This window comes from Pongo abelii, chromosome 13 (assembly GCF_028885655.2).
Source record: "Pongo abelii isolate AG06213 chromosome 13, NHGRI_mPonAbe1-v2.0_pri, whole genome shotgun sequence".
Classification (NCBI taxonomy): domain Eukaryota; kingdom Metazoa; phylum Chordata; class Mammalia; order Primates; family Hominidae; genus Pongo; species Pongo abelii.
Window position 1 is genome coordinate 53,550,093 of NC_071998.2, and position 27,280 is coordinate 53,577,372.

Consider the following 27,280-nt stretch of genomic DNA (forward strand, 5'->3'; position numbering starts at 1 on the left):
ATGGGTTTGAACATCCTCCTTTAGCTTGGAGAAGTTTGTTATTACTGACCTTCTGAAGCCTACTTCTGTCAGCTCGTCAAAGTCATTCTCCATCCAGCTTTGTTCCGTTGCTGGCAAGGAGCTGCGATCCTTTGGAGGAGAAGAGGCCCTCTGGTTTTTAGAATTTTCAGCTTTTCTGCTCTGGTTTCTCCCCATCTTTGTGGTTTTATCTACTTTTGGTCTTTGGTGCTAGTAACCTACAGATGGGGTTTTGGTGTGGATGCCCTTTTTGTTGATGTTGATGCTATTCCTTTCTGTTTGTTAGTTTTCCTTCTAACAGTCAGGTCCCTCAGCTGAAGGTCTGTTGGAGTTTGCCAGAGGCCCACTTCAGACCCTGTTTGCCTCGGTATCAGCAGTGGAGGCGGCAGAACGCCAAATATTGCAGGACAGCCAATGTTGCTGCCTGATCCTTCCTCTGGAAGCTTCGTCCCAGACAGGCACCCACCTGTATGAGATGTCAGTTGGCCCCTACTGGGAGGTGTCTCCCACTTAGGCTACACAAGCATCAGGAACCCACTTGAGGCAGTCTATCCATTCTCAGAGCTCAAACACCATGCTGGTAGAAACACTGCTCTCTTCAGAGCTGTCAGACAGGGACGTTTAAGTCTGCAGAAGTTTCTGCTGCCTTTTCAGCTATGCCCTGCCCCCAGAGGTGTGGTCTACAAAGGCAGCAGGCCTTGCAGAGCTGTGGTGGGCTCCACCCAGTTCGAGCTTCCCTGGCCACTTTGTTTACCTACTCAAGCCTCAGCAATGGCGGATGCCCGTCCCCCTGCCAGGCTGCTGCCTCGTGGGTGGATCTCAGACTGCTGTGCTAGCAGTGAGCAAGGCTCCGTGGGCATGGGACCTGCCAAGCCAGACATGGGATATAATCTCCTGGTGTGCCATTTGGTAAGACCGTTGGAAAAGCACAGTATTTGGGCAAGAGTGTCCTGATTTTCCAGGTACAGTCTGTCATGGCTTCCCTTGGCTAGGAAAGGGAAATCCCCCAACCCCCTGTGCTTCCCAGGTGAGGTGATGCCCCACCCTGCTTCAGCTTGCCCTCTGTGGGTTGTACCCCCTGTGCAACCAGTTCCGATGAGATGAACCAGGTACCTCAGTTGGAAATGTGGAAATCACCATCTTCTGCGTCGATCATGCTGGGAGCTGCAGACCAGAGCTCTTCCTATTCAGACATCTTGTAAAGTGATATTTTAATTGGCGGAGGAAGCAGATAGTGAGAAATGTTGATCCAATAATAACATGAAATCCATGAAAGCCTGTGGCTATAAAGAATGTTGAGCCGTAGATCCCATCAGAGATAGTAAAAGGGGCCTCGAAGTACTGAGATTTGTAGGAGGGTGAAGTAAATACCTAAGGTAATTATGATGGATAGTGCTAGAATTATTTGCTTTCGATTTCCTTCTATCAGGCTGTGATGAACCCAAGTAACTGAACCTCCTGATGCAAGTAATACAGATGTATTCAGGAAGGGTACTTCTAAGCGGTTGAGGGGGAAAATGCCTGCTGGGGGGTCAGTGTCCTACTAATTCTGGCATTGGGGCTAGACTAGAGTGATAGAATGCCCAGAAGAAACCAGCAAAGAAGAATACTTCTGAGATAATAAATAGAATTATTCCATATTGGAGGCCTTTTTGGACAACTGTCGTATGGTGGCCTTGAAATTTACTTTCTAGGATAATATCACGTCATCATTGGTATACAGTTAGTGTGTTGATTAATAGGCCTAGGGTTAAAAGAGTAGTAGAATTAAAGTGAAATCACATGGCCAGGCCAGATGTTATTAGTAGAGCTGAGAGAGCTTCTGTTAGTGGTCAGGGGCTGGGTTTGACTATATGGCAAGCATGTGTTTGGTGGGTCATTATGTGTTGTCATATAGATAAAGGCTTACTAGTAGTGTGAGGACATAAGCCTGAATAAGGTCTATGGCAAATTTGAGAATAGTCAGTAGGATTAGAATAATAAAAGCAACTGAAGCTGTGGGAAAACTAATAGTTAATAGTACTAGTGTGGCTCCTGCAATTAAATGTATTAGTAGATGACTGACTGTAATGTTGGCTGTTAATTGCGCAGCTAATGCTATTGGTTGAATAAATAGGCTAATGGTTTCAATGATTACTAGTATAGGGATAAGTGGCATAGGTGTGCCCTGTGGTAAAAAGCCAGCAAAGGAGGTTTTCGTTTTAAAGCAGAAGACTGTAATTACTGTGCCTGCTCACAGAGGGATTGCTATACCCAGGTTTATTGATAATTGGATAGTTGGTGTAAATGAATGGGGTAGAAGCCCAAGGAGGTTCATTGAGGCAGTGAAGATAATTAGGGATATTATTATAAGGGATCAGGTTTGTCCTTTAATGTTATGGGGAATTATTATCTGTTTTAGTGCAGGTTGGACTAATCATTGTTGAATAGAAAATAATCGGTTACTAATTTGATGACTAGAGGTTAGAAATAGTGGGAAATAGAATGATTAATACTACTGCGGGTAGGCCTAGAATTGTAGGGGTAGCAAAAGAGATGAATAGATTTTGTTCATTTTAATTCTCAGGAAGCCTTGTGTTTTTGTGTTTTGATTATTTTTGGTGTAGGGATAATATAAGTGAAATTTAATAATTTTAACTGAATAATGGAGAATAAAGTTATGATTATTGACAGAATAATAATGGATCATGTGGAAGTATCTAGTTGAGGCATTCACTGCAGAGAGGTGTAGACTCCCTCAGTCTTTAACTTAAAAGGTTAATGCTGAATAGCTTTACAGTGATATTTTAGTGTGGATGTGGATCAGGTTTTGAAATATTTTAAGAGGATTAGTTCTAGGACAATAGGTATAAAACTGGTTAGATTCACAAATTTCTGAGCACTGTCCATAGTAAAGACCTGGTCGTGTAGTGGTTAAGGTAGTTTGATTTAAGCATCTGGGGACTGCATCTGTTTTGAGGCCTAGTAAGGGGATAGTTCATGAGTGCAGGATGTCTTCAGATGAGATTAATGTATGGATGGGTATTTCTGTTGGGAGAATTGTTCGGTTATCAGCTTCGAGGAGTCAAAGTTCTCCGGGCTTTAAGTCTGGTGTTGGGGTTATATAAGAATTGAAGCTTAAGCCAGGTGCGGTGGCTCACGCCTGTAATCCCAGCACTTTGGGAGGCTGAGGTGGGTGGAACACAAGGTCAGGAGATCGAGACCATTCTGGCTAACACGGTGAAACCCCGTCTCTACTAAAAATACAAAAAAATTACCCAGGTATGGTGGCGGGCGCCTGTAGTCCCAGCTACTCGGGAGGCTGAGGCAGGAGAATGGCGTGAACCCGGGAGGCAGAGCTTGCAGTGAGCTGAGATCGCACCACTGCACTGCAGCCTGGGTGACAGAGTGAGACTCTGTCTCAAAAAAAAAAAAAAAAAAAAAAAGGAATTGAAGCTTAATTCTTCATAGTCTATATATTCATAGCTTCAATATCATTGATGACCAATTGCTTTGACGGTAAGAGAAGGATTACTAACTTCATCTGTTTTATAAAGAATACATAGAGATGAGAGGGCTTAAAATTAAGATAATAGCAGGTAAGATAGTTCAAACAGTCTCGATTTCTTGGGCATCTGTGGTGCTAATATGAGTTAATTTTGTTGTGAGCATTATGGAAATAATGTATAGAACCAGGAACTAATTAGGAAAATAATTATAAGAACGTGGTCATGGAAAGTGGGCGGTTCTTCTATGATAGGGGATGTAGCGTCTTGAAGGCCTAATTGAACTGGATGAGCCATTAAGACATATAGGATTTAGCCTGTAACTTAACTTTGACAAAGTTATGTAATGAATTTACTAATATCTTATTGAGAAAGTCATAGAGGTTTTCAATTGGCTTGAAACCAGTTTCTGGAGGTTCAATTCCTTTCTTTTTCATTTAAGGATTTAATGTAGGTTGGCTCTTCGAATGTGTGGTAAGGTGGTGGACAGCCATAAAGTCACTCTAAATTACTAGATGATTGTTCAATTGTTATAGTTTTTCTTTTAGAAACAAAGGCTTCTCAGATTATAAAAATTGTTAGCATAACTGCTGTTAATGAGATAAATGAGCCTAAGGATGAGATAATATTTCATGCGGTGTATGCATCAGGATAATCGGAATAACGTTGCGGCATACCGGATAGGCCAAGGAAGTGCTGTGAGAAAAAGGTTAAATTAACACCTATGAATATAATGGTGAAGTGAATTTTAGCGTAGGTCTGATTAAGCAAATAACCTGAGAATGGGGGAACCAGTGGTAAAGCCTCCTATGATGGCGAACACTGCTCCTGTTGATAGGACGTAGTGGAAATGAGCTACAACATAGTATGTATCGTGTAAAATAATATCTAGTGATGAATTAGCTAGTACAATGCCGATTAGACCTCCTACTGTGAAAAGGAAGATGAATCCTAGGGCTCAGAACATTGCGGGAGATCATTTGATGTTACCACCGTGCAGTGTAGCTAATCAGCTAAAGACCTTGATGCCAGTAGGGATAGCAGTAATTATGGTAGCGGAGGTGAAGTATGCTCATGTGTCTATGTCTATTCCTACTGTAAATATATGGTGTGCTCATACAATAAACCCTAAGAAGCCAATAGATATTATGGCTCATACTATGCCCATATACCCAAATGGCTCCTTTTTTCCAGAGTAATACATCACAATATGGGAGATCATCCCAAAGCCTGATAGAATAAGGATATAAACTTCAGGGTGACCAAAGAATCAGAATAAATGTTGATACAAGATACGATCACCCCCACCAGTAGGGTCAAAAAGTAGTGTTGAGGTTACGGTCAGTTAATAGTGTGGTAATGCCAGCAGCTAGGACTGAGAGAGAAAGGAGTAGAAGGATTGCTGTAATGAGGAATGGTTGGACGAAAAGGGGTGTTTGATATTGGGATATGGCTGGGGGCTTTATGTTAATAATTGTAGTAATAAAGTTAATGGCTCCTAAAATGGAATACCTGCCAAGTGAAGTGAGAAGATGGTAAGACCCACAAAGGATCCTGCATGTGTTAGGTTTTCAGCTAAAGGGGGATAAACTGTTGAGCCAGTTCCAGCACTGGCTTCTATTGAGGATGCAAGTAGGAGTAGGAAAGAGTGGGGGAGAAGTGAGAAGCTCATTATTATTTATTCGTGGAAATGCCATATCAGGGGCAGCAATTATCAGAGGGACTAGTCAGTTGCCAAAACCCCCAATTATAATTGATATGACCATAAAGATTATGACAAATTCGTGGGCGGTAACAATAACATTATAGATCTGGTCATCTCCTAGCAGAGTTCCTGGTTGACCTAATTCTGCTCAAATTAGAAGGCTTAAGGAGTTACCCACTATCCCCACTCACGCGCCGAATAGCAGGTATAGTGTTCTGATAGCTTTGTGATTGGTTAAAAACAATCAGCAATTGATGAACATAAGTGGAAAAAAGGGTAAAATGGCTGAGTAAGCATTGGACTGTAAATCTAAAGACAGAGGTCTTGACCTCTTTTTACCAGCCCTGAGGTAATTTTTTATGTTGAATTGCAAATTCAAAGGAGCAGCTTCAATCCTGCCGGGGCTTCTCCTGCCTACCACCCTCCCCCCACATGGAGGGAGAAGTAGATTGAAGCCAGTTGATTAGGGTATTTAGCTGTTAACTGAATTTTTGCAGGTTTGAATTCCACCAATCTAGCAAGGACTTAGCTTAATTAAAGTGGTTGATTTGCGTTCAACTGATGCAGAGTAGAGTTTTGCAGTCCTTGGGTTTGTTACAGAAATTAAGTATAATTCACTTACTAAGTGAATTATAAGCCAGGGCTTTGAAGGTCCCTGGTCTTATTTAACCTAAATTTCTAAGTTATAACGAGAATCAGTGGAGAGACAGGTAAGAGGAAGGTAGAAGAAACAAGTGGACGGAGGAGTAATATGGGTTTTGTGTTTTTGAATTGTCATTTTATTTTCATATTATTGGATGTGGGGAATATTGTCATTGAGATGGAGTAAATTAGGCATATATAAAAGTACAGGTTGAGTAGTGTTATGATAGCTATAATGGTTGGGGTAATAAGACTATTGTTTTTTGAAAATTCTTGAATGATCACTCATTTACGCAAAAATCCTGTTAATGGAGGTAAACCTCCTAGGGATAGTAGAATTAGTGAAACTATAGGTGTTAATCATGTCAGTTTGTTTCAAGTGTGAGATAGTGACAGGGTTGTAGTGCTTATACTTAGGCTAAGTGCTAGAAATGTGGTAGTTGTTAAAATAAGGTAAATAATCAGATTTATAATGGTAATGTTTGGATTATAAGTTAGTACTGGTATCATTTAACCTATATGAGTAATTGAGGAGTAGGTTAAGATTTTGAAGAATTGTGTTTGACTAAGTCCTCCTCAACCACTTACGATAATGGATAGGATTGTAATAGGAGACTGGTCGTGTTTATTGATGGGAAAATTTGAAATATAATCGAGATAGGGGCTAGTTTTTGTCATGTAGGGAGAAGTATGCCAGACATTAGAGAAGTTCCTTGGGTTACTTCTGGGACTCAGAAGTGAAAGGGGGCTATTCCTAGTTTTATTACTAGGGCTGTTATTATTAAGGATGAAAATTGATTAGTAGCGTTTATTATTGTCCATTGCCCGGAGGATGGGTTGTTGAAAAGGATACCCATCATGAGAATTATAGATGCAGTTGCTTGTGTAAGAAAATATTTGGCGGCTGCTTCTGTAGAGCAGAGATTTATTTTTTAACCAAGATGGGGGTAAGAACTAGTATATTTATTCCTAGGCCTGTTCAGATAAGAAATCAGTGTGAGCCTAGCATTGTAATAAGGGTTCCTGTGAAAATAGTAAGAGAGATAATAAGTTGAGCTAATGGATTAATTAGTACGAGAAGGGTATAACCAACATTTTCAGGAGTATGGGCCCGATAGCTTATTTAGCTGAACTTACTTTAGGATATGGTTTAATAGGTAGCATGGAGAATTTTGGAGTCTCAGGGATAGGTTCAATTCCTATAGTTCCAGAAATAAGAGGATTTTAACCTCTGTTGTTTACTCTATCAAAGTAATTCTTTTGTCAGACATATTTCCTATGTTTGGGGTGGAATGCTGGAAATTAGGAACGGCATTGAGATATATCATATGCAGAATGCTAATGTAAGTGGTAGGAAATTTTTTCATAAAAGGTATATGAGTTGGTTGTAGCAGAATTGGAGGTATGCTGTTTGGATTCATAAAAACAGGGTGGTTATAAAGGAGGGTCTTGGTAATGAAATTTATGATATAGAGTTCTGGTGAATACATAGTGTGTAGTACTCCTAGAAAAATAGTAGTCAGGGCATTTATTACAATAATATTCATATATTCTGCTATAAAGAAGAGGGCAAATGAACTTGCAGCATATTCGACACTGAAGCCTGAAACTAGTTCTGATTCTCTTTCTGTTAAGTCAAAAGAGGCTCAGTTAGTTTTTGCTAGTGTGGAAATAAATCATGTTATGGCTAAGGGTCATGATGGCAGGAGCGGTCAGAGTAATTTTGAGTAGTGATAGCAGGATAACGGCTAGGGTGACTTCATATGAAATTGTCTGGGCCACAGCTCGTAATGTGCCGATTAGTACATAATTTGAATTGGATGCTTATCCTGATCATAGAATGGAATAGACTGCTAGGCTTGATGTGGCTAGAATAAATAAGAGACCTATATTAAAATTAATTAGGGGATCGGGTATAGGAAGGGGACTCCAGAAGAGGAGGGTGATAGAAAGGGCCAGGGTTGGGGGCAATGATATAAAGGGTAACAGCAGACGTTGAGGGTCGTAAGGGTTCTTTGGTGAAAAGTTTTATTGGGTCAGCAAATGGTTGAAGCAGTCCACAGGGGCCTATGGTATTAGGTCCTTTGCATAACTGTTAAGTGTAAGGAATGCTATAGCGATTAGAGTGGGAATAATAAGTAGGAAAAGGTTAATTATAGGCATATTGTTAAGAAGGGGAGTTGAACCTCTGATTGTAAAGTTTTATGTTTTATGCTATTGCCAGGCTCTGCCATCTTAAGAAACCCTGTTCTTGGGTAGGGTGTGTGGTGATTTCCTAGATTGAGATACCATCATTTATGCGGGGAGGGCACTTTATGAAGTGGGCCCTATTTCTCTTGTCCTTTCGTACTAGGAGAAATGTTAAACAGATAGAAACCAACCTGGATTACTCCGGTCTGAAATCAGATCACGTAGGACTTTAATTGTTGAATAAACGAACCCTTAATAGTGGCTACACCATTAGGATGTCCTGATCCAACATCGAGGTCGTAAACCCTATTATTGATATGATAGAATAGGATTGCACTGTTATCCCTAGGGTAACTTGTTCTGTTGATCAAATTATTGGGTCAATGTGTATTAACTCACTTAGACTACTGTGGTCTTAGTTTAGGTTGTTCGGAGGTTGAATATGCTATGAGGTCACCCCAACCAAAATTTTTAATGCAGAGATAGTAGGTTAAGGCCTATAGGCTTTTTGAGTTTTTATTTGCATTAATGAATTAAAGTGCTATGGGGTCTTCTCATCTTATTTGCTTATAAGCGCCTCTTCACCAAATAGGTCAGATTCTACTGATTAAAAGTAAGAGACAGCTGAACCCTCATGTGGCCATTCTTCTAAGTCCCTATTTAGAGAACAAGTGATTATGCTACCTTTGCAAGGTCAGGATATGGCGGTCGTTGAACATATGTCACTGGGCAGGCAGTGCCTCTAATACTGGTAATGCTAGAGGTGATGTTTTTGGTAAACAGGTGGGGTAAGATTTGCCTAGTTCCTTTTTTTGTAATATTTCCTTAGAGCATGCCTGTGTTGGATTAACAGTATAAATAATAGGGTGCTTATTGTAAAATATCTGGCTGTTAACTGTCAGTGGGTTATTCTGGTCTGATGTAAGCTTATGCAGTGGAGAATATTTTCATGTTATTTATATTAACATTATTGCTTCTATTAAATAATAGATTAGACCAGTGTAATGTTAGGAGTTCAGTAGAGTGATTAGAATTTAAGTTACTTGGATGTTGAGCATGAACACTTTCTTAATTGCTGGCTGCTTTGGGGCCAACTATGGCGATATTATTTTGTACTCTCTGTAGGAAGGTTGGTTCCTAGGGTCTAAAGAGCTGTCCCTCTTTAGATTAACAGTTAAGCTTACAGGGAGATTAAGTAATTCTGTGGGTAAGTTTAAAGTTGAACTAAGATTCTATCTTAGACAACCAGCTACCACCAGGCTTGGTAGGCTTATCACCACTACTCATGAATCTTCCCACTATTTTGCTACGTAGGTGAGTACGCTCTTTCAGCCATTCTTTCATAGCTCGTTTGGTTTTGGGGGAGTTGGCTATCGCTGTGTAAAGTTATTTCTACTTAATACATTATGCAGAAGGTATAAGGGCTTGTCTCTGCTCAGTTCTTTCATCTTTCCATTACGGTACTGTATCTATTGTGCCAAGATAAGAACTTCTATTGCCTATACTTTTGTCTAAGGTAAATGGTTTGATTACGATGGTTTAATAGTATTTTTAGTGAGGTTTGGGGCTAGGGTTGGCTCAAAGTGATCAGGTTGTGATGAAATCTTCCGGGTGTGAGCTGGATGCTTTGGGTTAAGTGACACTTTGTTTGTCCAAGCGCACTTTCCAGTACACTTGCCATATTATGACTTATCTCCTCTATTCATGTGTAGAGAATTTAAATAATATTTCTATAATGGTATTTGAGGAGGGTGACAGGCAGTGTGTGCGTGCTTCGTGGCCTTATTCAACCAAGCACTCTACTCTTGGTTTACTGCTAAATCCTCCTTGTGAGCCGTTAGATTTCATAAAGGTTGTCGTGAGATTTTCTGGGGTAGAAAATGTAGCCCATTTATAACCTTAGGTGCTCTAATAGGACAACCTTGTTTTACAACTCTGATTGTTATTAATGATAATCCTCTCCTAATTAACTCAGTTAAGCACCTAGCAATCGGCAGTATCTTTGCCGGATTCTTCATCACTAACAGTATTATCCCTACTTCATCCCCCCAAACAACTATACCACTCCACCTAAAGCTCACAGCCCTAGGTGTAACCACCCTAGGTCTCTTACTAGCAATAGAGTTTAATTTCATAACTAACAACCTTAAAGTACCCATTATAGACATTTAACTTCTCCAATATACTAGGTTTTTATTCAGCTACAATTCACCATTCAGCCCCCCCACTTAAGCCTATTCACAAGCCAAAATCTAGCTTCACTTCTACTAGACCCAGTTTGACTAGAAAAGTCTATACCAAAAACCATTTCATGAACCCAAACTTTAGCCTCCATTACTGTATCCGACCAAAAAGGCCTAAACTCTACTATTAATTATCTAATCTATCACCCTGAGTAATTTCAATTGCAACAAAAATACTAACAATGATCAACCAGCAACCACCAACCAACACCCATAACTATACAAGGCAGCTGCACCTACAAAATCCTCATGAATCAACCTCTCCCCCTCAAAAATTAATCAACTCCCTATGCTATTAAAATCAACCGTGATCACCACCCCATCATATTCAGCTATTCACCAAACCAATATCAACTCTATTAATAATCCTAATAATAAGGCCCCTCAAATATCAGTACTTGACCCTCATGTTTCAGGATACTCCTCAATAGCTATCACTGGAGTATCACCAAAAATAACCATTATACCACCCAAGCAAATAAAAAAGACTACTAACCCCATGAAAGCCCCCCCAAAATTCAACACAATACCACAACCCACAGCACCACTAATAATTAGCCCTAAGCCTCCATAAATAGGAGACAGTTTTGAAGAAAAACTTACAATCCCTATAAACAAGAAAACACTTAATAGAAATAAAGCATATGCCATTTTCCCACATGGACTATAACCATGACTATAAGACCTAAAAAAAAAAAAAGTTAAATGTAAGACTTAAAAGACTTAAATGTTCACTGTTACTGTAAATATAGAAATGGCAAACTATTAAATAACAACAATAAAGTTTGAAGTCTGTGCTCTAAAATTTCATTTATCATACTGAAATATACTCACCAGAATATGGGACTTTCACCAGGCTCTTTTACTTTATAGTATTCTTTGTCTTGTGGCAAGACTTTGGTTAACCCAAAATCTCCAATTTTAACTCTGTTCTCATTCTCCACCAATATATTTCTCGTTGCCAGATCCCTGTGGATATACCTTTTTGTACCAAGATACTCCATACCCTATGGATAAAACATTTTTCTTTCAGCTAGTTTTATAAACATAAACAATTTAAATGGTCTTAACCCTATATATTCCCTTTATTATCTATGAAAACGTCTAGATGATTTCCTAACATCTACTTCAACACAGTTGCTTCATCTACAGCAATCAGGATATTAGTTACCTTGCATATCTGAGATGTGTACTGCAGAAGTTTTTTGTGATCTATCCGTTCTTTATGTTTTTGAAGATAGTCTCGTAAACTCCCATATGGTAAATATTCCATAATTAATTTTAGATTACGCCGACCTATTAACATAAAGGTGGAAATAATGTTTTACTCTGCCATATTATACTGATTAAATATTAGAAAACTATCATACATAAATGGCTTAAACATATATAAAATCTAAGATGACAAAACTTTATTATACATTAAAGGTGATATAGTTGTTAAGAACATAGTCTTTTTGAATCAAAAACTTTTGAATAAATAAAAACAAAAACAAGTTTTGAATAAAAGCTTTGAAACTATTTGCGTTTCAGTTTTCTATAACTCTGTAGGCAAACCAAAATAAACTGAAGAGAAAACTTCCTTTCTCCTCATTTATATCGAACAAAAAACATTGAATTCAAAAATATTTTTATAGAAAATGTAAACAAAAACAATTCCTTTAAAAATACTTTCTTGGTAAGCTTAAGCAAGAGGTGAAAAGAATGTTTAACCAACTAGCCAAATACTTCCCATAGTTATAGTCCATGATCACCAAACACAATCTCTAGTCATTATAGAATGCCTCTCCCTCTGGGCACTGGCATAAGTCCAGATCGTTAAGACACTCTACGTTTCTATTACACAGGATGGCAAAGACACACCTTGAATTTAAAATAGGTTTCAATGGGCAGCTTACCAGCACTGTAGCACACTCCCTTGTACTTTACAATGTTGTCATGCTGTAGGGATTTCAGGATTTCAATTTCCCTTTCAAAGTCTCTTAGGTGCTCTTCAGTACTATGCTGAAGCTTTTTTACAGCCACCACCTCCCCAGTGTTGTCCTGTAGAGGGTCATACCGGCACATCTCCACACTCCCAAAATTACCCTAAATGACACATCACATTAGGATGGAAATACCAAGTTTTCAAGGCAAATTACAAATAAATTAGAATTATATAGAAAATTCTAGTAGCTAGAATTAGCGGACTGTCTTTTTTTTTTTTTTTTCTTTGAGACGGAGTCTCACTCTGTCGCCCAGGTTGGAGTGCACTGGCACGATCTCGGCTCACTGCAAGCTCCACCCCCTGGGTTCACGCCATTCTCCTGCCTCAGCCTCCCCAGTAGCTGGGAATACAGGTGCCCGCCAATACGCCCAGCTAATTTTTTGTATATTTAGTAGAGACGGGGTTTCGCTGTGTTAGCCAGGATTGTCTTGATCTCCTTACCTGGTGATCCACCCGCCTCGGCCTCCCAAAGTGCTGGGATTACAGGCATGAACCACCGTGCCCAGCAGCAGACTATCTTTAAGCTTATATTAAGGAACTCTTAGAACAAGAAAAGGAAATACTATCTCAACAGGTGGGTAGTAAACCTATAAATTTAATTTCTTCAAAAGGAATTACAGGTTGAAATATAAATTACTTCAAAAAAGCATTTAAATAAATGATGAGCATTAATTATCAAGATAAGCCAAGGGACATGCTAAGGATTCCTAAACTTTTGTCACTAACTTCCAGGAAGAATTTTCCTTTTTTACAAAATATCTTTTGATATCACTGTCAGTGATCTGGATGGAATGTGTCTGTTAACGGGCTAAATGTCAGTGACCCCCTACCCAAAATTTATATAATGAAGCCTTAACCCCCAATATGACTGTATTTGGAGATAGGGCCTTGTGAGGAGGTGATAAAAGTTAAATTAGGTTATAAGGGTGGAACCCTAATGTGACAAGGCTAGTGCCCTTATAAGAGGAAGAGACATGGGGAGCAATCTCTCTCTCCCATGTGAGGACACAGCAAGAAGACAGCCATCTGCAAGCCAAGAAGAAACCTCACTAGAAACCAATCCCTGCCAGAACTTCGATCTCAGACTTTCCAGGCCCTGGAGTTGACAGAAATAAATTTCTGATGTTTAAGCTACCCAGTCTATGGTATTTTGTTATAGCAGCCAAAGCAAATTAAGAAGTAAGAAACTTTTAGCCTATAGGATGACTCTACATTTTTTTTTTTGAAGATGTCTTTAAATAAATCCACTCTTTTTACCTAAAACTCATTAACTACATAGAATTGGTAAGTTGCTATAACATTTAAATAAAGTATAGGTTTTTGATATTAATCAAATTAGTGTATTTTGGATATTATTGCATTCTTACAGGATAAAACAATGTAGTTCTTGAGTTATAAGATTCTAAATGACTATATTTTCAGTTATGTACTTGAAGTCAATTTTTTAAAAAACCTAGACCATGTAGGCTCAAAGTTAAATCTCTTAATTACACAGTTTAGAAGGCCACACAACAAGGTGGATAGACCGAGGACTCTCAAGACCCAGGACTCTCAAGTCAGATTGGAACTAGAATATTGATCTACAACTTGCTCTCTCTGTGACCGTGGACAATTAACAACTCCCTAAAATGAGGTTTTTCTTCCTTAAAGTGGAGAATAATAAAATGTCTATCTCATGAGGCTGTTGTGAGAAATTATTCCAAAACACATTTGAGAAAACAAAAGTAGGAAATAAGTTTTATCTTCTTTCCCTCTACTTAACAATGTGTTCATAAAATTTATTTTCTAGTGCCACTATATATTCCTTGAAATTAATGATTTTTAATTATTGTATATTGTCACACGAATGCACTAATTTTTAACATTGGAAACATAAATGTACACTAAGAAAAATTTTTAAATACAGTCATGTTATTGCAATAATATTCTTATAAATAAATATTTGTGTACATCTCTATTAAGGATACTTAATTAACTGTTCAAAAGATAAGAACACTTCAAAGGGCCTTGATACACACTGCATTAGAAGCTCTCTGGCAGTGGTTACCATTTGATGTTCCAATAAGCAGTGGGAAAATGTGTATTTTATCACATCCCTGCCGACAATGATCATCATACTTTTTCTAAATCTTTGTCACTTTGATAGGCAAAAATCAGTCTCACTTTTAATTCGGAATGCCTCTGTTTTTCTTATGGAAGAAGGAGATGAAGAAAAATACAGCGAAAAGAAAGATTTAAGATAGAAAACCAGAAGGGTTTGAGATAGGACCAGAAAAGAAATCAAGTAAGGGGGAGTAAAAGAACTACCAGTGATATGGTTTGGCAGTGTCCTCACTCAAATCTCATCTTGAATTGTAAACCCCATAATCCCCACATGTCATTGGAGGGACCTGGTGGGAGGCAACTGAATCATGGGGGTGGTTTCCTCCATGCTGTTCTCGTGATAGTGACTTCTCATGAGATCTGATGGTTTGTAAGCATCTGGCATTTCCCCTGCTGGCACTCATTCTCTCTCCTGCTGCCCTGTGAAGAGGTGCCTTCTGCCATGACTGTAAGTGTCCTGAGGCCTCCCCAGCCATGGGTAACTGCGAGTCAATTAAACCTCTTTCCTTTATAAATTACCCAGTCTCGGGTATGTCTTTATTAGCAGCGTGAGAACAGACTAATATAGCCAGTAAGAGTCATGAGTGCCTAACCACAGACTAATACAACCAGTAAGAGTCATAAGTGCCTAACCAATGTTGGAAACCAATTTTCAATGAAAACAATAAAGATTTATATCTGATTTTTTTCTTATAGCGTTTGAGGGATGGAAGCACAATTTTAAAAATGCTAAGTTGTGTTGTTCCCGTACTAGGAAATAATAGGGAAAGTGAAGCAGATAATCAAGGGAAGTGGGAGGGTGATATAATTGTGGATACCAGCAAAAGTAGTTTAAAAGATATGAACATTTAAAGGCCCTTGATACAAACTGCTCTATGAGAAGCTCTCTAGAAAGGGTCACCAATTTACGTTCCAATAAGAAGAAAGTGTGAAAGACACTAGCAATACCAAAGATATCAAAAAGAAGGCATTTATGTTGAAAAAAGCCAAAGGCTATAAAGTTATAGTCAGATAGGGAGATTTCAGGGTAGGAAATTTCCTAAGTAAGGTTATTACACGGGATTATAGAGTTCAAAATGAACTCATTTAACATAATCATAACTTTGGGGTAGAGAAGCCAAGGAATTTTTTTTTTTTTTAAGTATTGGAAGGGCATCCAAAATAATGGCAGGAGGTAAGGTGACGAGAAAACAATGAGTAGTAAAAGTATTCAAGGAATGTGGACCAAGATGTTAGCTAATGATGGGAAGAGAGGAAAATAAAGATCATATTCAGAGAAGATTAAGAATGATGCTGATAATTTCAAAGTAGTCGCACTAAGATCCTGATCTCTGAATCCCACATCTGCACCATGGAGGAAAAAGGAATAAAGAGGATTTCAAAACAGCTAGGAGTGAAGTGAGAAGGTAAAGGATATAAAGAATATAAGAGGTTTCAGGCTCCAGGTCCTGGCAGGAGGATCGCGTGCCAGAGGCGGAGCCGCCATCATGCCACGACTTTCAGACTCCGACCATGGCCTCGCGCTGGTGGCGGTGGCGGTGGCGGTTTGCGGGGGCGGCGCGGCTGTTCCTGGAGACCGGTGGCGCAGAGACCGCTCCCCGACCCTTGCGGGCCGCGCGCCGCTGCCAATGCCCGCGCACCGCTGCCAATGCCCGCGCAGGCTCATAGGCGGAAGGGACTTGACTTGTCTCAGATACCCTATTTTAATCTTGTGAAGCATTTAACACCTGCCTGTCCAAATGTATATAGTATATCACAGTTTCATCACACAACCCCGTACGGCAAAACATACAGCGGTGAGAAATACACCGATCCTTTCAAACTCGGTTGGAGAGACTTGAAAGGTCTGTATGAGGGCATTAGAAAGGAACTGCTCATATCAACAACAGAACTTAAGGAAATGTCTGAGTACTACTTTGATGTAAAAGGAAAAGCCTTTCGACCAATTATTGTGGTACTAATGGCCCAAGCATGTAATAGTCATCACAATAACTCCCGACATGTGCAAGCTAGCCAGCGAGCCACAGCCTTAATTGCAGAAATGATCCACACTGCTAGTCTTGTTCACGATGACGTTATTGATGATGCAAGTTCTTGAAAAGGAAAACACACAAGATCTGAGGTGAAAAGAAGACTGTCCTTGCTGGAGATTTAATTCTTTCTGTAGCATCTATAGCTGGGGCACAAACTGGAAATACAACTGTTATATCTATTTTAACCCAAGTTATTGAAGATTTGGTGTGTTGTGAATTTCTTCAGCTCAGGTCAAAAGAAAATCAGAATGAAAGATTTGCACAATACCTTGAAAAGACCTTCAAGAACACTACGAGCCTGATAGCCAACAGTTGTAAAGCAGTCTCTGTTCTAGGATGCCCCGACCCAGTGGTGCATGAGATCGCCTATCAGTATGGAAAAAATGTAGGAATAGCTTTTCAGCTAATAGATGATGTATTGGACTTCACCTCATGTTCTAACATAGGCAAACCAACATCAGCTGATGTGAATCTCAGGTTAGCCACTGGTCCTGTCCTGTTTGCCTGTCAGCAGTTCCCAGAAATGAATGCTATGATCATGAGATGGTTCAGTTTGCCGGGAGATGTAGACAGAGCTCCACAGTATGTATTAGAGTGATGGTGTGCAACAAACAACCTACCTCACCCAGCAGTACTGCCATGAAGCAATAAGAGAGATCAGTAAACTTCCACCATCCCCAGAAAGAGACACCCTCATTCAACTTTCAGAAATTGTACTCACAAGACATAAATGACAATTCTTTCTGTTCTTTCTGGCAGCTATCTCAGAGTGTGCCTAAAGAATTTTGTGGAATACACTTTGTTTGCTTCATGTGCAGATAACCAAAAATCATTTTAAAAGATATCAAACATTGATGGGCAATTTTTTTGTTTTATTGCAAAAGTTTTTTCAGAAAACTTTTTAAATGTAATTAAACCATCTGAATCTGTCATTCTAGTCCTATAAATTCTAATTGAGGTATCTTGATGGTTATATGTGGTACTGTTTACACTGTTAATATCCACATGTAAGGCTATTACACAAATAATCCATGTTAAAATTTAAAAAAAAAAGAATGTAAGTATATGTGGGCTTGAGGATAAAGGAAGAAAGCAAAAACACTCTAGATTTCAAGCAGCAAAAGAAAAGATTTCACAACAGTTTCTTGGCTCCTTTTACAACAGTATGAAAATATTTTTTAAAAAATAAAAAAATATACCATTATTTCTCTTGGCTTAAAACATATGAAAATAATTTTAAATATATATCTCTCTTTGGAATATTTTCACCATACCACTAATTGAAAAGGATAACAAAGGGATGCGGTAGCTAATTTTTATAAAATGAAAAGGTAACATGCAATCATTTTTGTAGGAATGGCATTTTGATTGTTTCAATAAGGCAGTACAAATAGCTAGACAAACCACTGAACACAAACAAAGATGAAAGTAAAATTATGGTGTTAAATCCAGATAGGAAATATCCACATTAAAATATCTATGACTGACTAATGATTACACCATTTTCCTTTCATTTCCTACAAACTAAATTACTAAGAAACATATTTCATTGTACATATATTTTGAAAATGCCTTCCTTAGAGTCTCTTCAATTTACTTATGTTTAAAAGAATTTTAAGCTCACAGAACTATGGAAAACACTAAAAATGTTAAAAAGCAAAAGAAAATTAACCCAAAATTACAATAAAGGGGAATGTTGTAAATAAATTATGGTATATTCACTTAAAATTATGTCTCAAAAGAACATTAATAATGGGAAAATCTTGATATATGAAAAATAGCAAGATATAGAATTGTATATATAGAATGGTTTCACTATTGAAAGAAATTGTGTAGTTGTGCAGAGACTACAACAAATGGAACGTATCTTCATTGTAATATTTTCCAATTTCTCTATAAGCAGTATCTATATCACTTTCATAACTAGAAAAAATTACTTGAAAAGATAACTTTATAATTTAGTCTGCTGTTTCCCTTTTGTTAACCTAAATTAGTGATCTTTTGATGTATTCTTTGTTATGTCTACTTCTTAAATACCAGTATATATTCCATTGTTTTGATAATATATGACAAAATTGTGTGCCTAGTAATCTGTTGGGATCTAAAGGAACTTTTTTTAAGTCAAGGAAAAAAAAGGCAAGCAAACAAAAACCAAGATCTAATAAACAGCAGAAGACTGTGATTAAGTCGTATAGAAGAAACAATAAATGCTATAAGTTCCCAGAAAAGAGGAAAATCAATGACATCTGGAGATATTTCAGGAAAATATGAATTTAGGAATAGCTGATAATAACAGACAACACTAACATGGTACTTACTAGTGAGAACCTTATCCTAGCAAGCTTATGCGAGAAAGAGCTTACTGCTATGGTTGGACCTACTAAGAACTGAGCATTCCCTGGTCTTACTTATAATATGTAGGTTATACATGACTGTCTGACGTTTTAATAGACAGAGCCTCTGCTAGTGAATATGGCACAGTCAAAATCCTAGACCCTAAGCAATAAGATTAATTCTCCCTGAGATGACTAAAGGCAGAAAGGCAGGTAGAAAAGCTTATGTATTCCTTTCTCTATTTCACTGAATCACTTACAGTGAACTCCTGCTACCAAGGAACAGTCTCTTGGTCAAGTCAATTTGAGTAATACTGCCTAATTCATCATCCTCTTGAAGATGTTCCAAGCACATTACATATTAAAGCCTCTGCAAAGTTCTTCAGTTATAGGGAAAAGAAAGAGAGATCAGCGTGTTACTGTGTCTATGTAGAAAAGGAAGACATAAGAAATTCCATTTTGACCTGTACCCTGAACAATTGCTTTGCCCTGAGATGCTGTTAATCTGTAACTTTGCACCAACCTTAAGCTCACAAAAACATGTGTTGTATGGAATCAAGGTTTAAGGCTAGGGCTGTGTAGGATGTGCCTTGTTAACAAAATGTGTACAGGCAGTATGCTTGGTAAAAATCATCACCATTCTCCAGTCTCAATAAACCAGGGGCACAATGCACTGCGGAAAGCCGCAGGGACCTCTGCCCTGGAAAGCCGGGTATTGTCCAAGGTTTCTCCCCATGTGATAGTCTGAAATATGGCCTCGTGGGATGGGAAAGACCTGACCGTCCCCCAGCCCGACATCCGTGAAGGGTCTGTGCTGGGGAGGATTAGTAAAAGAGGAAGGCCACTGTCTCCTGCCTGCCCCTGGGAACTGAATGTCTTGGTATAAAACCCGATTGTACATTTGTTCATTTCTGAGATAGGAGAAAAACTGCCCTGTGGCGGGAGGCGAGACATGTTGGCAGCAATGCTGCTTTATTATTCTTTACTCCACTGAGATGTTTGGATGGAGAGAAGCATAAATCTGGCCTATGTGCACATCCAGGCATAGTACCTTCCCTTGAACTTATTTGTGACACAGATTCCTTTCCTCACATGTTTTCTTGCTGATCTTCTCCCCACTATCACCCTGCTCTCCTGTCGCATTCCTCTTGCTGAGATAGTGAAAATAGTAATAAATACTGAGGAAACTCAGAGACCAGTGCCGGTGTGGGTCCTCCATATGCTGAGCACTGGTCCCCTGGCCCACTTTTCTTTCTCTATACTTTGTCTCTGTGTCTTATTTCTTTTCTCAGTCTCTCATCCCACCTGACGAGAATTACCCACAGGTGTGGAGGGGCTGACCCCCTTCATTCACTAAAGATAGCTGTTTATTTAACACAGCATTTCTCCAACATCTGACAACCAAACCTTTTTGTTCTACAAGCACTCCTTAAAATGCTGTAGAAAGTGAACTTTAGAAATGCTCAAGTTTTTCCTAAATGAAATGATTATACTCTATTTGAAAAACTTCTGACAATTTACCTTGCCAAGTTGCTGTAGAAATTTCAAATGTCTCTCTTCAAACTGTGTAGGATCCCGGTCTTCAAAGGCACCAGAAAACCCTAGGGCACCTATCCTCATATTTGGTAACATGTCATTTTCTGTTAATAGTTCATAATCTGGAGAAATGAAGAATATTATCACCTTAAATTAGCAAATAACATTCTGTGGACTAAACTGATATACATTCAAGTTGACCAAAATAATCGTGAGTTACAAATACTAAATGATACAGGGAAACTCAAATAGTTTCGATTATATTAAGGGGAGCCTTTAATCATTACCCATAATCTGACAGGCCTTCAAGAGAGACTTTGCAAAGGATAAATATTTGTTTTCCAAAATAAGTAGTTTTAATATTCATAAAGTAAGGTAATATACTGATATTTATTGTGAGAAAGGTGAGTAGTACTGGTGTAGAAAGCACCTATAGGTCAAACACATGCATTTCAGCTCAGTATTTTGAAAAAGGAGAGAACAAACCAAAACAAATACAGCTCATGTTTAGAAAATCAATCAATTATAAAATATGAGAAATGTTAAATAGAATTGTTTTTTAAAAGTCAATTTAAGCAAAAAAAAAATACTATAATTTACAACTCATTAAATGGAAAACTAAAATTAGGTTACTGAAAGAAAAGGTCTTTTTGGCCGGGGGCAGTGGCTCAAGCCTGTAATCCCAGCACTTTGGGAGGCCGAGGCGGGCGGATCACAAGGTCAGGAGATCGAGACCATCCTGGCTAACAAGGTGAAACCCCATCTCTACTACAAATACAAAAAATTAGCCGGGTGTGGTGGCGGGCGCCTGTAGTCCCAGCTACTCGGGAGGCTGAGGCAGGAGAATGGCATGAACCCAGGAGGCGGAGCTTGCAGTGAGCCGAGATCGCACCACTGCACTCCAGCCTGGGCGACAGAGTAAGACTCCGTCTCAAAAAAAAAAAAGAAAATGTCCTCTTATAAAAATGAAAATAATTCTCAGTCAAGGAGATTAGAATATGTATAAAGCATGAAAAGCCATATGAACATAAGAAATTAAGAGGGCCCAAATGACATCAAGAAAATGTTTTAAAGGAATTAAAAATTGGTAATGATTCATTAAATACAATAAAGATAGAAAGCTGGAAAATCAATAAGATCATTCAAATACATACCTGGAGTAAACAAACTGTTAAGATCCCGTATGATGGCTCTGAAAGAAGGCCTGAAATCTGGTTCATAATCCATACAATTATTTATAAGGTTTGCTAATTCTGCCCACTTTGGTGCAGGAAGCTGATGCCTATCTTCATAAAATTGTAGCTTCTATAATTAAAGAACCACAAACTGAGAATAAATTATGTAATGCCACACCAACCTTCTTTTTAAAATTAGATGGGCTAAAAAATACAAATCATGTGAAAGAAACATGAAAGTTCAGAGATAGAGTAATTCTAACTTAGTCTATATAAACTTACTCTTTGAGAATCCAGAGCACTTAGAGGTTTATCTCCTCCACTGCAGATTTCCCACAAAGTGGTACCAAAACTCCATTTGTCTGTTGCCAAATTTAAATTTTTAGGATTTTCAATGCATTCAGGTGGTACCCATGGTATTCTCTCCTGAAGAACTTTTAAATGATACAAACAGAGTAGGGTTAAATAATTCACAAGTAAACCAATCTTTTATATGTAAATAGCTTTAAAGTTCAAATCATTTGAATAATCAGGCCTATTTTCTTTATTTTGGAGGGGGTGGATGTGCACGTGCACATGACTGCATAAGCTTAAGAGCCAGAAGGGACCTTCAAGATCATCTAATTCAATATTTCATCTTTAACAATGACAACATGGAGACATACGATTGAGTAATCTGCCCAAAGCCACACAATTGGTTAGCAGCAGAGACAGAATTAGAATCCTGTACAGTGAGTTCTGAATCAACTAATCTTTCTATTAAACCATAGTGTCTCAACTGGCATACCATTTTCTCAACCTCTTTCCATTAGTTTTACCTTCAAAAAAAATTTTTTTTTTTTGAGACAGGGTGTCACTCTGTCACCCAGGCTAGAGTGCAATGGCACGATTGCAGCTCACTATGCTTTGACCTCTTGGGCTTAAGTGATCCACCCAAGCGCTTTAGGAAGCAATCAGCCTCCCAAAGCATTGGAGGCATGAGCCACTGCGCCTGGCCAAATCTTTTTTTTTTATATATAGTTTATCCTAAAATTGCCCCATGATACTTTTTAGTATTTCTTCATAATGCGTAAGTAGTAAAGGTAATGTTACATCATTCAGAGATGTTCTAATGATTTAATAGCCATGGCAATTCTCACTTGCAGATAAAAAAAAACCCCAAGGACCAACAAGCATTTATGGCAGATGGATGGCTAAATTGCACCAAAATATTCTAGGTATATGGAATTGATACAGGTGGGCTCTGCTCAAATCATGGAATTTCTCAAGTAAAGTTTCTGTGGTCTTTGATTCCACCAGAAAGACTGTATTCAAGAAAGGAAGAAGCAGTATAACCCTACTTTCTGGTATTCTGACATAGACAGACAGACAAATTGATTGACAGATACCTTCACCATATGAATATATTTTTTTCCATCTTCACTTCCCATTCCAAAGGATAAAATTTCCCAGAATACCAGATGTAAGACCCTGTAAGAATTTTCTGCCATACTCCATACTCCTGTACTGCTGCCCAGTTATCACTCTCTTCACTGTCAGATAAGTCATTAAGTTTAAGTACTATTAGCTTAAATAGGACACATCAGTGCACAAAAATTGATCAATTTAGAATCTAAATTTAGAACATCCAATTAGAGAAATTATCTAAGATAACAAAATTCAGTTATAATTATCTAGACCCAAAAAACCCCTCTCAACTATCTGACTGAAATTTGTATTTTTAACCCACTGTGTTAAGTAGTAAAGATTAACAAACACAAATGAAAGTTTTTTTAAGGTTTTAAAAAGTTAGAATTAGCCGGATAATTAAACTAATTTCTTCACAGAGGGTAGAAAAAAATCCTAAGATCTCAGGCTAAATTTTTATTTAGTGACGAGAAGAAAAGAATATTTAGAAAATTTACTTGTGGCTCAAGGAATATTACAAAACTTCATACTAAAAATGGATAAAATCCTGTCCTTCATACATAATTAGAGATTAAAACTGTTTTTAAAAAATCACCTCACAGTCCATGGTTATATGCTTATAAGAAAGAAAAATAGAGACTAAGATTTAACTAACAATTTAAATTGCTAAAAGTGATAATTTTATTATTAATCAGGAACATATCAATTAAATGGAATTCAAGGAAAATTAACATGCTCTTTACACCACTGCCCAAGTAAAGCTTAGTAACATTATATATAATCCCTCTAGAACTTACTGTCCTTTGGCAAAACTGTAATACTAATGCCAGGATCACTAAGTTTGATGAAAGGAGGATTTCCTGTCTTCCTGTCTTCTTCTCTGATAAGCAGAATATTTTTGGCACACACATTCCCATGAATAAGGGTGTTTTCTTCCTATTAGAGTTAAACGCACATATATTCAAATATCAATCCACAAATACTGGAGCATTTAGTATGTTCAAGCCCCCAAAACAGATTTAAAGAAGAAAAATATATAAGATAGTATAATAAATATTAATTTGGAGGCATGCATTGAGAAAAAAGGAAATTTATGACTCCTAACTATGCTTCCTGTTTTACATTTTAAATAACACAATAATCTATGCTTATGATGAAATGAATAAATTAAAACTACCAATGCCATTTCACATGAATTCTAAGGCTGAGATGGTTTGTGTTTCTGGATGGGAGCTGACATTAAGAAATACTACTTCAGTTCTGCAGCAGGACATAGGTGCACCCTGAGGGGTCTGATGACTGGCAGGGCCCCTGGTATTCTTCTCTGTCAACACTGCTTTCTCATGGATCATAATGTACAATGGCCCAAAATACAGAAGCACATACTTCTGCATAATTTTTGGTTGAATTTTCTAAATCCAAAAGACACAACATACAGATTGTCTATTAGTAGTTCTAAGATATTGATAGGATGACAAAACTTTTTTCAAAAGTGATTTTACATACATAAACATATGCCTAAAGTTATCTCTTTTATCAGCTAACACAGACTATTTTACATGAATTGGCATCCAATTACTGATTTATTTTTTGTTTCCAGGTAAAGATAATTTGTATATTGTTTTATAAAATAAAATAGTATCTTTTGATAAAAAGGTTGTACTACTTACTAGAAAATGCATGGCCCATGCCAACTGTTTAGCAACTTCAAGTTTCCATAATATATTTATACAATTTTTATTCTTTTTCAGATATGTATCTAGTGATCCAAATTTTACAAACTCCTGAACCAGAATATCTGCATTAAAATATAAGTAATAATAAAAAGGCTTAAGTATAAATATAATTAAATGTATGTAATTTAAAACTTTATATTTATACTTACATGTGACTATTATAGGTAAAGAAATTAAATTAGGCAAAACTCACAACTTAAAGAAAACTTAATGGATACACAGCCAACTTTAAAGAAAACTTAATGGATACACAGCATTATATTTTTGGTTTTTAGTTTACTTACAACAGCAAGAGTAGGAGTCTAAACAATTATATATTATTATATATAACATAAATGTATAATATATAATATACCAGCACACCTTTATATATTAGTACTGAATTATGGCTGGTTTTTAAAAATAAATGAAAATTTCTCACTTAATTTCTCTTCCACATAACTTTTTAGACATTCAAACCTTCCTGAAGTTCTACACACAAAAATTACTAACAATGTCTATAGTATTATAGACATAAATGAGAATTTGAGTCCCAGCTCCATTTAATCTTTTAATTCTGCAAAAAATACAAAAATGTTTTGCACTGCTTTATCTTTAAAACTTTTAAAAAAAAAATAATATAAAACATATTTTGCCAGAAAAACAAGTGTTGGCTTCCAAAAACAATCCTGGATTCCTTCGTGGTCCACAGGAGCCTCTCAGATACCTCCATATAACAGGTTCCAAACCACTGCTTTTGAAAAGACTATCAATTTTCAAAGATATGAAAAAATGTTATACAAGTGTAGATGTGTATTTAATCTGCATTACTAGTGGAAAATAGGGAATTATATAAACAATTTTCTTGAATGTAAACTTTGTGAGGCACTAAAATACAGGCATACCTCAAAGATATTACCAGTTTGGTTTTAGACTACCATAATAAAGCAAGTCATAAATTTCTTGGTATCCCAATACATATAAAACTTGTATATACACTATAATGGAGTCTATTTAGTGTGCAACAGCGTTATATCTTAAAAAAAAACAAAGAATATATCTTTTTAAAAATACTTTATTGCCAAAAAAGGTGCTAATGATAATCTGAGCCTTCAGAAAGTTGTAATCTTTTTGCTTGATGTTAATCGCTGCTGACTGATCATGGTGGTGGCTGCTTAAAGTTCGGGTGGCTGTGGCAGTTTCTTAAAATAAGACAATGAAATTCACTGCAGACTCTTCCTTTCATGAAAGATTTCTCTGTAGCATGCAATGCTGTTTGATAGCATTCTACCCACAGTAGAACTTTACAGGGTCAGTCCTCTCAAACCCTGCCACTGCTTTATCAATCAAGTTTATGTAAAATTCCAAACCCTTTGTTGTCATTTCACAATGTTCACAGCATCATCACTAGGAGTAGTTTCCATCTTAAGAAACCACTTTCTTTGCTTATCCATAAGAAGCAACTCCTCCTTCTTTCAGGGCTTATCATGAGATTGTAGCAATTGAGTCACATCTTCAAGCTCCACTTCTTTGTTCTCTGTTTCCAACACCTCTGCAGTGACTTCCTTCATTAAAGTACCATATCCGTCAAAGTCATCCAGGAGGGTTAGAATGAACTTTTTCCAAATTCCTATTAATGCTGCCCTTTTGATCTCCTTCCATAAACCATGAATGCTATTCCTGGCATCTAGAATGGTGAATCCTTTCCATAAGTTTTTCTACTTACTTTACCCAGATCCACCAGAGGAATCACTATCTATGGCAGCTTAGCCTTACAAAATGTATTTCTTAGATAATAAGACTTGAAAGTTGAAATTACTCCTTGATCCATGGACTACAGAATGGATGTTGTGTCACCAGGCCTGAAAATAACATGAATATCCTTGTACATCTCCGTCAGAGCTCTTGGGTGACCAGGTGCGTTGTCAATGATCAGTAATACTTTGAAAGAAATCTTTTTTTCTGAGCAGATCTCAACAATGGGCTTAAAATAGTCAATAAACCATGCTATAAACAGATGTGCTGTCATCCAGGCTTTGTTGTTCCATTTATAGAGCACAGGCAGAGTAGACTTAGCATAATTCACAGAGCCCTGGGATTTTTTGGAATGGTAAACGAGCGCTGGTTTGAATTTCAAGTCACCAATGGCATTGGCCCTTAGCAAGAGGGTCAGCCTGTCCTTTGAAGCTTTGAAGGCAAGCACTGACTTCTGTCTAGCCGTGGAAGTCCTAGATGGCATATTCTTCCAACAGAAGGCTGTTTTGTTTACATTTGAAAATCTGTTTGTTAGTGTCACCATCTTCATCAATGGTCCTTGCTAGATCTTCTGGATAACTTGCTGTAGCTTCCACATCAGCATTTGCTGCTTCACCTTGCACTTATGCTGTGGACATGGCTTCTTTTCTTAAACCTCATGAACCAACCTCTGCTAGCTTCCAACTTTTCTTCTGCAGCTTCCTTACCTCTCTCAGCCTTCATAGAATTGAAGAGCATTAATATCTTGCTCTAGATTGGGCTTTGGCTCAAGGGAATGTTGTGACTGGTTTGATCTTCTATCTAGAACTTTCTCTGTATCATCAATAAGACTGTTTCACTTTCTTGTAATTTATGTGCTCACAGGAGTAGCACTTTCAGTTTCCTTCAAGGACTTTTCCTTTGGATTCATAACTTGCCTTTTTAGTGCAAGAGGCCTAGCTTTCAGCCTGTCT

At 37.7% G+C, this 27,280-nt stretch overlaps 1 protein-coding gene and 1 pseudogene across 5 annotated transcripts in view; one reads left to right on the plus strand and one right to left on the minus strand.

Moving 5' to 3' along the window:
* The window catches only part of JAK2 (Janus kinase 2), a 143,938-nt gene that overhangs the window by 26,009 nt on the left and 90,649 nt on the right, over window positions 1-27,280 (minus strand). For all 5 annotated transcript variants that reach the window (NM_001132128.1, XM_054519394.2, XM_054519396.2 and 2 more), the window contains 8 exon segments: window positions 11,118-11,290; window positions 11,455-11,579; window positions 12,182-12,371; window positions 20,261-20,397; window positions 21,430-21,580; window positions 21,733-21,884; window positions 23,655-23,793; window positions 24,528-24,655. In NM_001132128.1, coding sequence (NP_001125600.1) covers window positions 11,118-11,290; window positions 11,455-11,579; window positions 12,182-12,371; window positions 20,261-20,397; window positions 21,430-21,580; window positions 21,733-21,884; window positions 23,655-23,793; window positions 24,528-24,655 — 1,195 coding nt within the window.
* On the plus strand, window positions 15,886-18,581 carry LOC103891459 (all trans-polyprenyl-diphosphate synthase PDSS1-like; annotated as a pseudogene).